This window comes from Xyrauchen texanus, chromosome 20 (assembly GCF_025860055.1).
Source record: "Xyrauchen texanus isolate HMW12.3.18 chromosome 20, RBS_HiC_50CHRs, whole genome shotgun sequence".
NCBI lineage: Eukaryota > Metazoa > Chordata > Actinopteri > Cypriniformes > Catostomidae > Xyrauchen > Xyrauchen texanus.
This window is the reverse complement of record NC_068295.1, coordinates 7099669-7114534: the sequence shown is the minus strand read 5'-3', so window position 1 is coordinate 7114534 and position 14866 is coordinate 7099669. Positions and strand designations below refer to the sequence as shown.

The window sequence follows — 14866 nt, the reverse complement described above, 5'->3', positions numbered from 1 at the left end:
CTTTATTAAATGTAAATTTCAGGTGGCACACAATACAAACTACATTTGCATTTACAAGGAAATACCAGTGTTTGTAAGTTTCTGGCTTGGTTTAAAAAAATGTCATATAAAACTATATATATATATATATATATTATATATAAAATTTAAGACTTAAACCAAGTTTGAAACACAGTAACAGCAAGCACCTCTAACAAGAAAAATAATAATGCAGTGATTACTAGCACTACAATAACTGTAAAAGTGCATTACAAATAAAACAGGTAACTTTACTTGTTTCTCCTTCCAAACATTTACAAAAGCCAGGTGGTCCACAATTCAAATGAAGCGTTTAGGTATATAATTGTGTAACTAATAGAATACAAGTTTATTTCAAAATCCTGTTCCTTTAAATCATGGCAAATGTCAGCCACTGAAAGAAAGATAAAATAACACGTTAAGCATATACTCAAACACACACACAAAAAGAAAGACTGAGACATAGAGTACATGTACTGTGCATAGTGAGATATACAGTACCTGGCTGAAGTCTAACTCAATAAAGCCACTGCTGTCTATGTCGATCTTCTTGAACACTTCTACAAAAAGTAAACCAGAAGAATTTGCTGCTTGACAGTTATAAAATATTAAAGCATACAAAGAAAAAAATATACTTATTGTTATATAGTCTGTCTGTCTGTCTGTCTGTCTGTCTATCTTAATGTACTGTACATTCAACTTATGTTTAAGCAATATTAAACTAGCATATCTATGTGGGAAATGGTTGCCTGGGACAACGGTCAATTAAACAGCTTTGCATACATTATACACAAAATGTAATTTTGACTCATCCCATCCTCTTCTTAAAAAACAAAAAATTGAGGCATTTGCAATAAAATTGAAAGGGGCCAATCTGTAAACATTAAAAAACTCTCTGTTTCAAAAGTATAGATACAAGATTAGGCCTGTTGCGATTATTAAACAACCATCTGATCATGGTTATTTAATTGAACCGCAGTTCAACCAGAGACAACCACGCTTATTTAAAATAATATTTCAATAATATTCCAATCACATTTTAATGCACAAATAACAGATTTATTTTTTCGTTCTTTTTTTCTCCCCAATTTGCAATGTCCAATACCCAATGTGCTCTAAATCCTTGCGGTGGCGCGTCAATTTGGGTGGTGGAGTCCTAGTTGCCTCCTCGTCTGAGACCGTCAATCCGTGTTATCGCGTGGCTTGTTCAGCGTGTTACCGCGGAGACCTAGCGCATGTGGAAGCTTCACACTATTCTCTGCGGCATCCACCCACAACTCACCACGTGCCCCACCGAGAGCGAGAACCACACATTGTAGTGACCACAAGGAGGTTAACCCAACGGTACTCTACCCACTCTAGCAACCGGGCCAATTTGGTTGCTTATGAAGTCTGACTGGAGTCACTCAGCACGCCCTGGATTCAAACTTGCAACACCAGATGTAGTCAGCGTCAGTTATATGCTAATTTAACAACTTTGTTGACATGATGATGGAATGTCAACAAACCCTAAAACTGTTAAAATGACGATTTAAACAACTTTACAGCTCAAATAACACACAGGTTTTAACAGAAGAATTAATGAAAGTGCTTATATAAAATTATAAGCTTCACATTTCTGCCTTTAAACCCTCCAAAAACAGACTCCATTCTCTTTCACTGTACCCTCGATTTTTGCTTTTTGTAAGAATAGTTTGGACGAGTCAAAATATTTTTTTTGTGGTAATCAACATTATGCCACACATGCTGGTGATTGAGCTTAACTTGTATTAAACCCAGAATATACTTTAAGTGCAGAATGCCACAATTGACCAATCAAAATGAAGTGTTCCAGAGAGGTGTGTACTAAATGTATTCATGTGACTGTGCTCTTACTGAACATCATCTCCAGACGCATCACACAGGCCACAAAATTATCAAAGTCAATGGTCATGTCATCTGCTCCATAACGTGCTGCCAGAATCTGATGAAGGCAGTCATTCAGAGAGAACCCTGTGCAGTGATCACCAATAAATCCAGTTACTTTCATAAACTAATTCATTACTGCCAATAAAGTCTAAATGAAGGTCAAAAGGTCAGTGCACCTGCTTCCTTCAAAGCCATTCGCATCTCTGGTGTACTCATGCAGCCAGACCCATCCATATCATTCTTCTTGTAGATTGCCTAAAAATAGGAGGAGGAGGATGACATTAGCAAGACAACCAAATTTGCCAGTCAACTTTTTGAGTTTGAATGCAGCTTTTGAGACAAACTTACCAGATACTTTTGAATTTTCTTCCAAAGAGAGGCAAACTCAGCTATTCCCAGTTTACCATTGCCACTGTCCTGTACTAGAGTTAAATAAAAACTGATTCAGACTCTCAAATATCTTATAAAAGGCTATTGGACACCTTTAAAAAAAAACTGCTTGGTTGACTATTTGTAAAGGATACATCCATAAGGTTCACCATGACCCTACACGTATCCATACTGAAACCATCCGTCTTTATATCGGTCCCTGTACAGAGAAGAAAATTGTTCCATTAATATCTTTAAATCTAAAGAATTATCAGCTGTTAAAATCCTCCTATCCCACTGTAATATGCAGACAAGAAAAAGTAATCCAAACATAGGCTAATTCCTCAAAGTATAAACAGAATGGGACTATCGAAACATTGCTCCGTTTGTTTGAGCATTCCAACCAGTCTGACATGGCAACACTGTCTCAACTAATGGTGTGAGTTTTAGGTTGGGCTATCTCTTTTTTGACCAATGGCATTTTTTTGCAATTCTGTTTGGTGAAGCTACACACGTCATCTTTCAATATAGGATACTTTTGTTCATTTGTCAATAATGTGTATATATATATATATAAAAAAAAAAGACAACTCACGTTTTGAAACGATTTTGTTGAAAATTGTCTGCAGCTCAGTGGCAGAGATCTCCATGTCCTATTGCAAGAACAAACATGAATGATTTCATATTTATATACTGAATTTTTTAAACATGTTTCACAATTATCAAGTAAAGTTATCCATCAGCATTAAGCATGGTCTGATATAACTCACATCTCCTGCAAGTTTGGTAAAAAGGCCCCTAAAACCAGCATCCACGTCCTCTTCTGATACGGTCTCCTGAGGAGACAAAACTTATATCAGTGCTATCCACAGTAATACAATCATTAGTAAGATTATAAGTGAGACACAGGGAAAATGTGACTTACATCTTCTAGATTTGCCTCCACCGGGTCATCACATTGTCTGGAGGAAAGATAATAGCTGGTGTATCACATAGAATCACTTGTAATATTCATTATAATTCACTTTTTTGGAAAATATGATGAACATGATACTTGATTTTATAAATGACCAATGCTGGGTAAGTTACTTTTAAAAAAAGTAATCCACTACAAATTACTAATTACTTCTCTAAAAAATGATAATCAGATTACTTAAATAATTACTTAATTGCAAAAGTAACCACATTACTAATCACTTTACTTTTAAGTTCATTTCTAAAACATTTGTCACAAACAATGGTTCTCCGATCAAATTCAAAATAATTTCTATTTTCTCCTTGTTCATTGTCGCACAACCTTCAGCTGTCACAGAAACGCAAACAGACGTACATATCAATTCACATTTTTTATTACGCATAATTATTATTTTTTAAATATTTGTAACCCAATTAATGTACTTAAAAGTAATTACATTCATTGAAAGTCAGTAACTGTAATCTGATTACAAGAATTTAAAATGTAACTCATTACAACACATTTGTACCTAAAAGTAATTTGATTACAGTAACTAATTACTTTGTAATCCAATTACACCCAACATTGTCAATGACTACATTTTAAATTCTTCAATATAAGTTTGTGTATTTTTTCACCCGTTTTATCATCCGCCATAGTAAAAATTGTAAGTTTGATTGTTTAGAAAAGTAATTGCACACCTCAACAAGCCACATCATTTGAGGTATCATTAATGTCTGTTTCACAAACAGTGTGGACAAGTAAAACACTTACAGTAAGTCTAATACTTAGGGTTAGGGGATAGTTAAAATCTCAATATCCCATAAAACAAATATCCTTAGTAAACCCCTCTAAATATAAACCTAAAATGTTTTAGGGTCCTTACTGCATCTCGGACTGTTTCTCTGAGAATACACGCACACAGAAATCTCCATTCTTGTTCGGCTCGAAGGTAGAGGGAACGATGAGATATTCTCCAGGAGGAAGTTTAAAGCGGGTGCTGACTTCTCTCAAGTTGATGAAAGTCTCAGATCGAGCTTTCTGAGCATGCGTCAGAAAATAGTTCTTATCCAGATGAACCTCCTTTTGCCCATGGAACTGCAACGAGATGATCAGAAAGAACGTTAAAAAAAATCATAGAGAGTATTTTATGTAATAATGTTTTCTTTGTACTATAATTAGTATGTTGATGCTCCATTTGCAGAAATCCTGACTTTTAAATAAGTCCATTGCTTACCTGAGGAGGCACCTGAAATAAAAGGGAAAAGAAATGAATAAACGGCTCCCAACACATGTCATAAACACTACAACAAATAACTAATGAAATGATATCTTAGCAACCCTACCTCATAGATGGCATAGCCAATGGTGTGCATGTCCTCTCCAGCCTTCCTCATCCTGCGTCGGTTCTTCTGGATCAGGCCAATGACTAAACTGCAGCCCACTTCATCATCATCCGGATCATCATCTTCCTCATCCAGTTTAATCTTAAACTGAGGATTCATCCAGAATGTGTCTGTGGAAGCGAACAAAGTATCAGCTGACAATAAATGCAACAGGTTACACTGCATAATTTCATATAAAGCATCTTTTCACATGGATTTATGCAGAAAACATTACACACTAAACATTTAAAGGAATAGTTTACACAAAAATAAAAACCTGCATTTCTTTCTTCTGTGGAACACAAACACATAAACATGCCTCATGACAGCCTCAGTCACCTTTCACATTAATTACATAGAAAAAGATGCAATGGAAGTGAATGGTGACTGAGACTAACATTCTGCCAAACACCTTTTGTGTTCCACAGCAAAAGAAAGTTATTCAGGTTTGCAACAACATGAGGATTGCTAAATTAATGTTAGACTTTTTATTTTTATAGTTCACTATAAGTTGTTGTCCCCCTTTAGGATAAAATCATAAACATCCATTAAAGATTCTCACAGGGATGATTCCTGCAGCCACCAGCTGTAGAGCCTCTTCTCCAGCTGCCATCAAATTTACACGCACTCCAGTGTTTGACCGAGTCAGAGGTCAGTGTGTCCGGAGTCAGAGTGCAGATCTCCAGACGGTTATAATGCCTCACAAAATCTGAAAATGACATCCTGCACAAGGAACAGAAGGTAAATAAATCTGTCAAGAAGCGCTTTGGTGATGCCAAATCCAGTAGGGTTTTTAAATTAATTAGATTTTTACCAGAACTCTCCATCGTCTGCCTTCACATTCTCACGTTCAGATGGACTGACAGCGTTCCACTCAGAAGAGCTAAATGTGTATAAATGCAGATATATATATATTACCACTGCACAACAGTTTAGGTAATAGTACTGTGTCATAATAGTTCCCTTACAAGCTCATGCAAGTGTATGATATAGGTTTTAATCAAATTAATGTCTCTTGTTGTTTTGAATTGTTGAATATGCACTTACTTGTCACTCCAGGCTCCCGTCCATTCTACCTGACCCCAAGGATTACGAACTCTAACCAGCTTCACCTTTTGGCCTCTGTAATTAACCTGATAAGGTAAAATTCTTACAATTAGAATGTGGTTATACATAAGTTAAAAGATACCCAAAAATTAGGAAACACTCAAATAAATAACCTCAATTGCCCCAGTTAGAGAGTATGCATGTCCTTTCACTAGTTTCTGAGAAGTGATGGCCTCAGAGTCTGCAGCACTGGTGATCTGTAGGAAGAGGAGAACTATTAATAAAGGCACTATTTATATACAGTATATCTTTACTTATCTTTTCTATATCTTTCTTGAAGAAACTCACTCTCATGTCATTTCAAACCCATATGTTATTTTTTCGTGGAACACAAATGGTAAATGTATGCAGGACAGTTCATGGTGACCACAGCTATCAAGCTAAATTCTGAAGACATACAATAGATTTGTGTGGAAAAACAAAGCTAAATTAAACTCATTATTCAATGTCAAAGCTATGAAATCTCATCCGTGTTTGCATTTAGATTAAAAAATATCATCATGTCATCTTAAAGAAATATTCTGCGTTCAATACAAGTTAAACTCAATCGACAGCATCGTCATAATGTTGACTATTACCTAAAAAATGTATTAGACTTTACCTTCTTTTTCTATAAAAAGCTACAATTGAGGTAACAGCGAGACACTTCCAATGTTAAAAATCAAAAGAACGTACATAAATTCTTCTGTTAAAAGCTTGTGTATTGTTGTTTTTGTAGGATTAGATGGTTTACGTCTTTACAACTTTAAGTCGTCATGGCAATGGTCAAGTTGTAAAATTGGATATAACTACAATTTATTGCACTAAAATCATGTTAATGCATATTGTTTACATCTTGAGTCTATACTTTTGAAATAGCGAATATTTTTAACCCAAAGTTTTACTTTTTTTAAAGAAAATGAGATACAAAACAAAAGAAATATTTTCTTTGGTAATGAACGTTTTGCCACAAAAGCTGTTAATTGAGCTTAACTTGTTTTGAACCTGAAATATTCCTTTAAACGTCAATGTGTGTCATCATTTGTAATAGAAATTGTATATTATATAATGGATGAATTATATGGCATATTTATTTGTGTTTTTGTTTGTCCTTTTTGGAGCTTGACAGCATTGGTCAATTCAGTAACAGCACTGAATCGTTGTTGTATGTTTAAGAGCTGCGTGAAGATTCTTGAAATTTATCCTTTTGTTTCCACTGAAAAAATGACAGTATACACGTTTGCAACAGCATGAGGGAGAATAAATAATTATGTATTTTTAATCTGTATCCATGCTAAAGAGCTCATACATCTATGGAGCATCCCAACAGAGCTCCAGAGTCCAGAGCCTTCCTGATGATTTGAAAAATGTTGGGTGGAGCACTTTTCAACTCGTATATTTCTGCAATTCCTCCAGTGAAATCCTCAAAACCCTCTGTGGTGGAACCTCCAGACAAAGCTTCATAGCATCCGTTCACCCTAAATAACAGAAGAGATGACAAGCAAGATGAGGTATCATAAAACAATGAAGAAAGAAAGAAAGAAAGAAAGAAAGAAAGAAAGACCAGAATTGTGGTTGAAATTCCAAACCCACTTGGCATAGGCCTTCTCCAGCAGGGCACTCCAGAACTCGGAGCCTGTGACTGAATGAACAAACAGCAGTTCCCCATCTCTTGTAGGCAATCGGTCATCCACCACCACATCCACCCATTCCCCAAACTGCCAAAACTGCAACCATTAAAATAACACATACTTTAATTAAAGAGGAATTCACAGCAGATTACAGCAAAATACAACCAAATCCACGTGATAGCACTATTTTACAGCATCAATAGCCAAAGCACCATCTGATATGCCTTCTAAATTTGAAAGACCTGTGAAACTTGTACACTTCAGCATAGCTCTGTGAAACATGTATAGCAAGGCATGACTTACAGTAACAATCTGGGAACTACTTGATTTAATAATTTAGGTCAGTGGCATTGGAAACGATGGAATCTGGAAAATAATAATAATAAAACTGCAAAGTAAAGCTCAGTAAATCTCACACATTGGGTGGGTTCTTCCTCTAGGTTCAATGTTGTTCAGTTATCTGAGTCAGTACGACTTCCTGCCCTGACTAAAATATATCACCACCCCACCCTTTAGAAGAAAGCAAATTCTGAGTGAGAAAATATGGGGAAGACTGTCTATCTAGCAACAGCCTGGCAACCAGAAATAGGCAACCTAGCAACTGCCACAACAAACAATTTATCAAACTCTTAGCAAGGCCTACTGTACATCCCTTCACACTGTAAAACTCTCTTCAAACAGCCCAAGAAAGTACATCCATTTTTCATTTCAAATCTCACTCCAAACTTGACAAGTATTCAAACTACAAAAGACCTATGTAACCTTCAAACTAACCTTCAAATAGTTTTAAACTTCAGGCAAGGCTTTAATCATTGTATTGGTGTGAATGTCACACCATGAATACCTCTCAAGAAAAATTTGAGAAATGCTAGATGACTCATAATCCACCAGTTTGCTAATCTACAAGAGTATTTTTACCTGAAAGTGGAAAATACCAGCATAGTCTTGCCCAAAGCCCTGGTCAGATGGTACGACCCGAGCCAGAACCTCCTCATTGAGGGTTAGGGAGGCAATGGCCGCTAAGAGCCAGCAATCACCTGAAATTAATAAACAAACTCAGTTGTGGAGGTTTGATCAACTTTACCATGTTGGAATAAACAACTGCAAAGGTATAATGAATTTTAATAATCATGAGTAACACTTAATAATGTCCAGAGCCATATAGAGAGAGAGTTGCGACAACTCCATTGACTCCAATGGAACGTTTTTTTTTTACAGCAATGGCGGCTCGTGGAGCCTCTCAATAGTTCCCGGAAGTAGCAGCAAACACATGCCGCGCCGTAGAGATGCAGCAGAACAAACCGTTTGCGACGCACTTTTAAAAGGTGAGACGTTTAAAGAATAATATTATCTTATTCTGTATATTATCAGTACATCTAAATAAAAATAAGTTGTAAATTAAAACCTTATAGTTGAGTATTACTCATTAAATTAGGAGATAAAGGATGTTATCGGATAACTAACAGATTAGGCAAGGATTGGAGCTGGATAACAGTTAGTAACTGAACACCCTATTAATTGTAAAATCTTTGCAAATACCTCACACATTTTTTTGTTGTTGTAATTTTTATTTATATTTAGATTGCTCCTGCTGACTTGAGCCAACCATTTTTTCTCCTCTCCATGTCAGTGGGGAAGCCATACATTCAGCACACCTTTCTCTGAGCTGATTGGAGCATCCCCATGTAGCACAGCAAACCATGGTGAAGACTATGCAACGACAACATGAAAGAAAGGACACATACAAAATGCTTGGCATGCTATTTAATTTATTAGAAATGTATTCATGAATTGCTGTAAATAGTTATTGCATTTATTTGAATAAAAATACAAAAAGTAATATCGTAATATATTATTACAATTTAAAATAACTGTTTTCTATTTTAATGTATTTTAAAATGTAATTTACTCCTGTGATGCCAAGCTGAATTTTCAGCCTCATTACTTTTGATCGGCAGTTTATATATGAGTATGCTTAAGTTGTTTTAAAGCTGAATATATTGTGTATATGAATAAGTATTGTAAGAATTATACATTAGATATATAATATTTATAATACATAAATAATTATATTACTATATATAGAAATGTAAGAATTGTAAACAATAAGCTTCATTTCACTAAATTTTACCTTTACGTAACTGCTGCTAATAGTTAATAGTTAATTGACCCATTGTGCGGTGCGAGCTGGAAATCACCTGTCACCAGCCTGTCTCTGTACTATCTGAAAAGTCATAAATATGACATTAGTTACCATGAGATTAGTGAAAACAATGAACATGAGGTAACATAAAAAGGCAACAGAAACCCTAGCCTGAAATAAGTTGAGGCAAATAACGGTAGCTGAACACTAATCCTCAAATATTAGCTGATTTGATCTTTAAAAAAACAACATCGCTGTAACAACATACTCATGCTACATACATATGTTGGTGTGTTACATAAATATATAAAATAAATGCATTTATTGACTACTAATTACCAGAAATCGCAGTTCTGTCACTCTACTCTAACAGTTTGGAATGACCGCAAAAGCACTTCCTGGAACTATCTGAAGTCTACGTGAATCACGTGACGATCAAGCATTTAGAACTTCCGTTGTCGCAACTCTCTGTATATGGCTCTGATTATGTCCAAAGGGAAAACATAAAGGAGTTAAGTTAGTGACAAAAACGCTAAGTCAATTAAAAGTTACCACTTTTAAGTGCAGTATTTCAGCACAGAAAACTGTGTCTTATTCACTCATTAACCATTCGCCATCCAGTTTAACCAGGTGTTAAATGAACTAAAATACAACTGTGTCATAAGTATTTAAATTACTTTATTACTTTAATATTTGTCAGTGCAAACACAACTCCTTCAACGTGCACTCACTTAGCACTTTATTTGAAACACTATGTTCCTAATAAAGTACCCGAAGGCCTTCTGCAGTTGTAGCCCATCCGCCTCAATGTTCGACATGTGCATTCTAAGATGCTATTCTGCTCACTACAATTGTACTGAGTGGTTATCTGAGTTACTGTAGCCTTTCTGTCACCTCAAACCAATCTGGCCATTCTCTGTTGACCTCTCTCGTCAATAAGACGTTTCCATTTCCAAAGTTTTTTGTTTTTGGCATCATTCTGAGTAAACTCTAGAGACTGTTGTGCATGAAAATCCCAGGAGATCAGCAGTTACAGAAATACTCAAACAAGCCCATCTGGCACCAACAATCCTGCCATGGTCAAAATCACTGAGATCACATTTAACTCCATTCTGATGGTTGATGTGAACATTAACTGGAGCTCCTGACCCTTATCAGTATGATTTTATGCATTACACTGCTGCCAAACGATTAGCTGATTAGATAATCATATGAATATGTAGGTGTACAGGTGTTCCTAATAAAGTGCTCAATTAGTGTAAATTACATTTATTATAAATGTTACCTTATTCACAAAACTCAGCCTTATTTGCCTGCTTTAATTAACATTGTACTTTTACCACCCGTGGAAAACATGGGGTAAACAGAATTGTCTTAAAAGGTATGTTTTTTTGTTTGTATGTTTTTTTACTCCAGTGTGTGCAGATACTCCACGCAAACAGTGGGCACAATTCATTCTTGGTGAACTCCTCCTATGACTTGCCCAATGACAGAATTGAGATTCTGTCCTCTAGCAGTTTACTGTTCTGTAAGCCTGCACTGTTTGTCCTGCCTAAGAGTCCTTCACTTTCCACAGTCTTCACAAAGAAAACTCAGTTAAGCTGGCTTCCTCGATATAAGCATCTTTCAGATTCTCCCCTGCTACATCAGCTTCGAAATGCCTATAACTATATATGCCTAACTACTACTTATTTTACAGTAAGTATACTGTAAAATAAAAATCCTTAAATATTGTGCTTATGCACTGTATGATGCAAAATCTGGTCCAAGTTGCAAATTTCATTATCAAATCACAGCTTGCACGCCCATCACATTTATAAAATCACTGGGGTATTCAGTTTCAGGTGTCAGATACAAACTTTGGAGGCTTTTTGTCCTAGTTTCTCAATCTTCATTGATCTACACATACACATATGCAGTTAAATACATTTGTTTAAATATATACAAATAAGATGAAATCCAAAATGTATATTGTTCCCACACACCCCACTAGCAGAAATGTAATCCCTTCCTGTTCTTACACAATGGTACTTAAAGACACTCCTCTTTAATATCAGATACAAAAAAGATACAAAGAAAAGCATTTCGAATCTGGGGCTGAAAACAGCAGAGGCTGGGATTCAACCCAAAAAATGCACAAAGGCTTCTTTGACATGTGAGCAACTACAAAACATGCGTTATTAGACATAATTAGACATCAGTGCAATATTACTTCATTGTGAACGTGTGCAAGATGAACAATTTGGTGACATCAGTTTAACTGATTATTAAACCATTAAAAAATGGTTTAATAATAGTTGAACACAATCATCAAAAATAGTGGATGTGTGGTTAGACGCTTCTTAAATTGTTTCCTGATGTGTTGAGAATGGATTTACACAAAGACAAATAACTTTTCAAAATGCAAGACATGCCTGGTAAAAGATGTGCAATGTCACATGCACATCTTCATGTCATTCTTCAAAACAGTACCATTTTGTTTCTGGACAGTTAGAACTTTATAGCAGTAGTCTAGACTATACACTGAAGAAGAAATAAAAACACAATTTTGTGGTGAAGTCAATATAGCAGAAAAGATTAATAACTTTCTAATCGAATAAGTTCGTTTTAGCTTACACTTGCAAATAATAAGTAAATTCTACATTTGTACTTGAATGAATGCTCTAGTTTATAATTAAATATTATTTGTGATTTATTCCAACCATTAAAATTTACTTAGAAAAACTGTGTGCAAAAACGTAAGAAATACACTCACCTAAACCTCCTTGGCAAATATCTGTTCTTGTAGCCCCTCCAACAATAAACTCAGGATTGGAGGTCAGTTCCTACAGGAAGTAGAAAAGCATTGACATTAACATATTTTCCACAAAAAAAAAAAAAAAAAAAAAAAAGAAATCACACCCCATGTTTTTGAGCTTTGAGAAATCAGTTTTAACTAAATAAGCATCTGGATTCATGGTTAAACACGCAATGATGCATCTTTTGCATTCAAATACTTCAGTTATGAGTCATTTGTTTGCATATATTGCAAAATAAAAAATTTTGAGGAAGAGTTTAACACTGCTCAAATTAACAACTCTCCCCGATTCTAATTCCGCTAATAAACGGGGAAAATGCACAATGACAATTTACACATAATTAGGCCTACACTCATCTATATCGGTTTATAGCTAAATGCGTTGTGCATTAACTGTGGTCACCCTACATCAATAGTTATGATGATCTGATAGGAACTCACCTTAGGTCTTTTCCATTGAATGCCTTTGGTTTTAGGTGATTTTGAACCGAGTTCTTTAAAGCCTAGAGATTCAGGTATGGGTGGGAATGTTGGATCACAGAACAATTCCCCGCGGCTCAGACACTCACTTCGGAGACCCTCAAAGTTCTGGTTCAAATATTTCACGGCATTGGTATTCGTCCCAAAACCAGCCGCCAAGGCTCTCTTTTTGGCGAGTGTGGATGCCACTCCGGCCATTTTCAACAGAAAAGTTTTCTCCAGTTACTTTTCTGACAGTGAAATGTTTCTTTTTACTCCATCTACGCCTCCTTTAAGGACAGGCGTGGTCGCGAGAGCCTACAATTTTAGGGGCCGTCCACATACACATTACGCGTCGATGCTGCGTTCAAAAACAGATGGACGGAGTTTTAACGGAATGCAAAAGGGGCACGAGTTTGTTCAAAGTTTCAACGCGTTGTTATCATATGTTGTCCAAACTTGGGAGACGTTCACACGGGACACGCTCGTGCACTCTTTTAATTGTTGTTGATGTAGATGCGTCAGACTCGAGACGACTTTTTCAAAGTTGGAACTTCTTGACACGACATCCTTTAAACATGCCGCTAATTACGCAAAACAAAGTCCAATTAAACTATGTACACACATGTATTGTATATTACAAATGTTGAAGAATGCTGAAGATAGGTCGTTTTTTTTTTATGTGATGAGCTGCTACTGCCCTCTTGTGTTCTGTACACAGCAGACCAGAAGGTGGGCAAATTTACATTTAGACTACTGGAATGAACTATTACATGAGGTTACACCAACAAAAGCAATTTTAAGGATTAGGTGAGGTATAGCTCCTCGGTGATCATTACAAAATGGACAGTTTATTTTCATAGTGATTACCATGGAAAAGAAAACACGTGGATGATATTACCACACAAGTTACATGTGATAGTGAGAGAGGTTAAATGTGGCTTAAAATATGTAAAAGTGGGACATGATCAGAAAGTATAATTGTAAGGAAGTCTGTACAATAAACACACTGATTTAGATGAGGAGAGACAGTTTTATAGTCAATTTGAGAATACGTTTTTCTTTCTAGGAGAGAAAGAAGTATAAATCTCAGCTAGGAGTAATAAAATAAATTAACATATACACTGGTGACCAAAAGTTTGGAATAATTTACAGATTTTGCTGTTTCTGGAGGAAATTGGTACTTTAATTCACCAATGTAGCATTCAACTGATCACAAAGTATAGTCAGGATATTACTGATGTAAAAAACAGCACCATCACTATTTGAAAAAAGTTATTTTTGATCAAATCTAGACAGGCCCCATTTCCATTATCTTTGAGTAATCATGCTAAATTGCTAATTTGGTTCTAGAAAACCACTTGCCATTACATCAAACACAGCTGAAAGTTATTTGGTTCATTAAATGAAGATTAACATTGTCTTTGTGTTTGTTTTTGAGTTGCCACAGTATGCAATAGACTGGCATGCCTTAAGGTCAATAAAAGGTCAAAAATGGCAAAAAATGAAGCAGCTTTCTCTAGAAACTTATCAGTCAATCATTGTTTTGAGGAGTGAAGCCTATACAATGCTTGAAATTGCCAAAAAAAAAACTAAAAAAAACTGAAGATTTCATCCAAAGGTGAACACTACAGTCTTCAAAGACAAAGGACAACCGGCTCTAACAAGGAAAGAAAGAGATGTGGAAGACCAGATGTACAACTAAACAAGAGGATAAGTACATCAGAGTCTCTAGTTTGAGAAATAGATGCCTCACATGTCCTCAGCTGACAGTTTCATTGAATTTTACCCTCTCAACACCAGTTTCATTTTCAACAGTAAAGTAAAGACTCAGAGGTGCAGGTCTTATGGGAAGAATTGCAAAGAAAAAGCCACTTTTGAAACAGAAAACAAATAGAAAATGTTAGAGTGGGCAAAGAAACACAGACATTGGACTACAGATAATTGGAAAAGAGTGTTATGGATCTCAACCCCATTGTGTTTTTGTGGGATCAGCTAGACTGTAAGGTGGGTGAGAAGTGCCCGACAAGACAGCCACATCTATGTCAAGTGCTACAGGAAGTGTGGGGTAAAATATCACCTGAGTATCTGGACAAACTGACAGCTAGAATGCCA

At 35.8% G+C, this 14866-nt stretch overlaps 1 protein-coding gene across 1 annotated transcript; it reads right to left on the bottom strand.

The window, feature by feature from the left end:
- Positions 1–13214, bottom strand: LOC127660424 (calpain-2 catalytic subunit-like). The gene is made up of 21 exons (XM_052150631.1): positions 12734–13214; positions 12251–12320; positions 8271–8389; positions 7315–7448; positions 7031–7199; positions 5856–5939; positions 5683–5768; positions 5450–5518; positions 5198–5358; positions 4597–4766; positions 4488–4499; positions 4137–4348; positions 3221–3257; positions 3066–3131; positions 2891–2948; positions 2451–2515; positions 2275–2343; positions 2103–2181; positions 1894–2010; positions 520–578; positions 1–412 (listed from the first exon to the last, which is right to left on the bottom strand). Exons 1-21 carry the CDS (start codon positions 12968–12970, stop codon positions 389–391), a joined length of 2097 nt encoding a protein of 698 aa, XP_052006591.1. The 5' UTR covers positions 12971–13214; the 3' UTR covers positions 1–388.
- Between the last annotated feature and the right edge of the window lie 1652 nt (positions 13215–14866).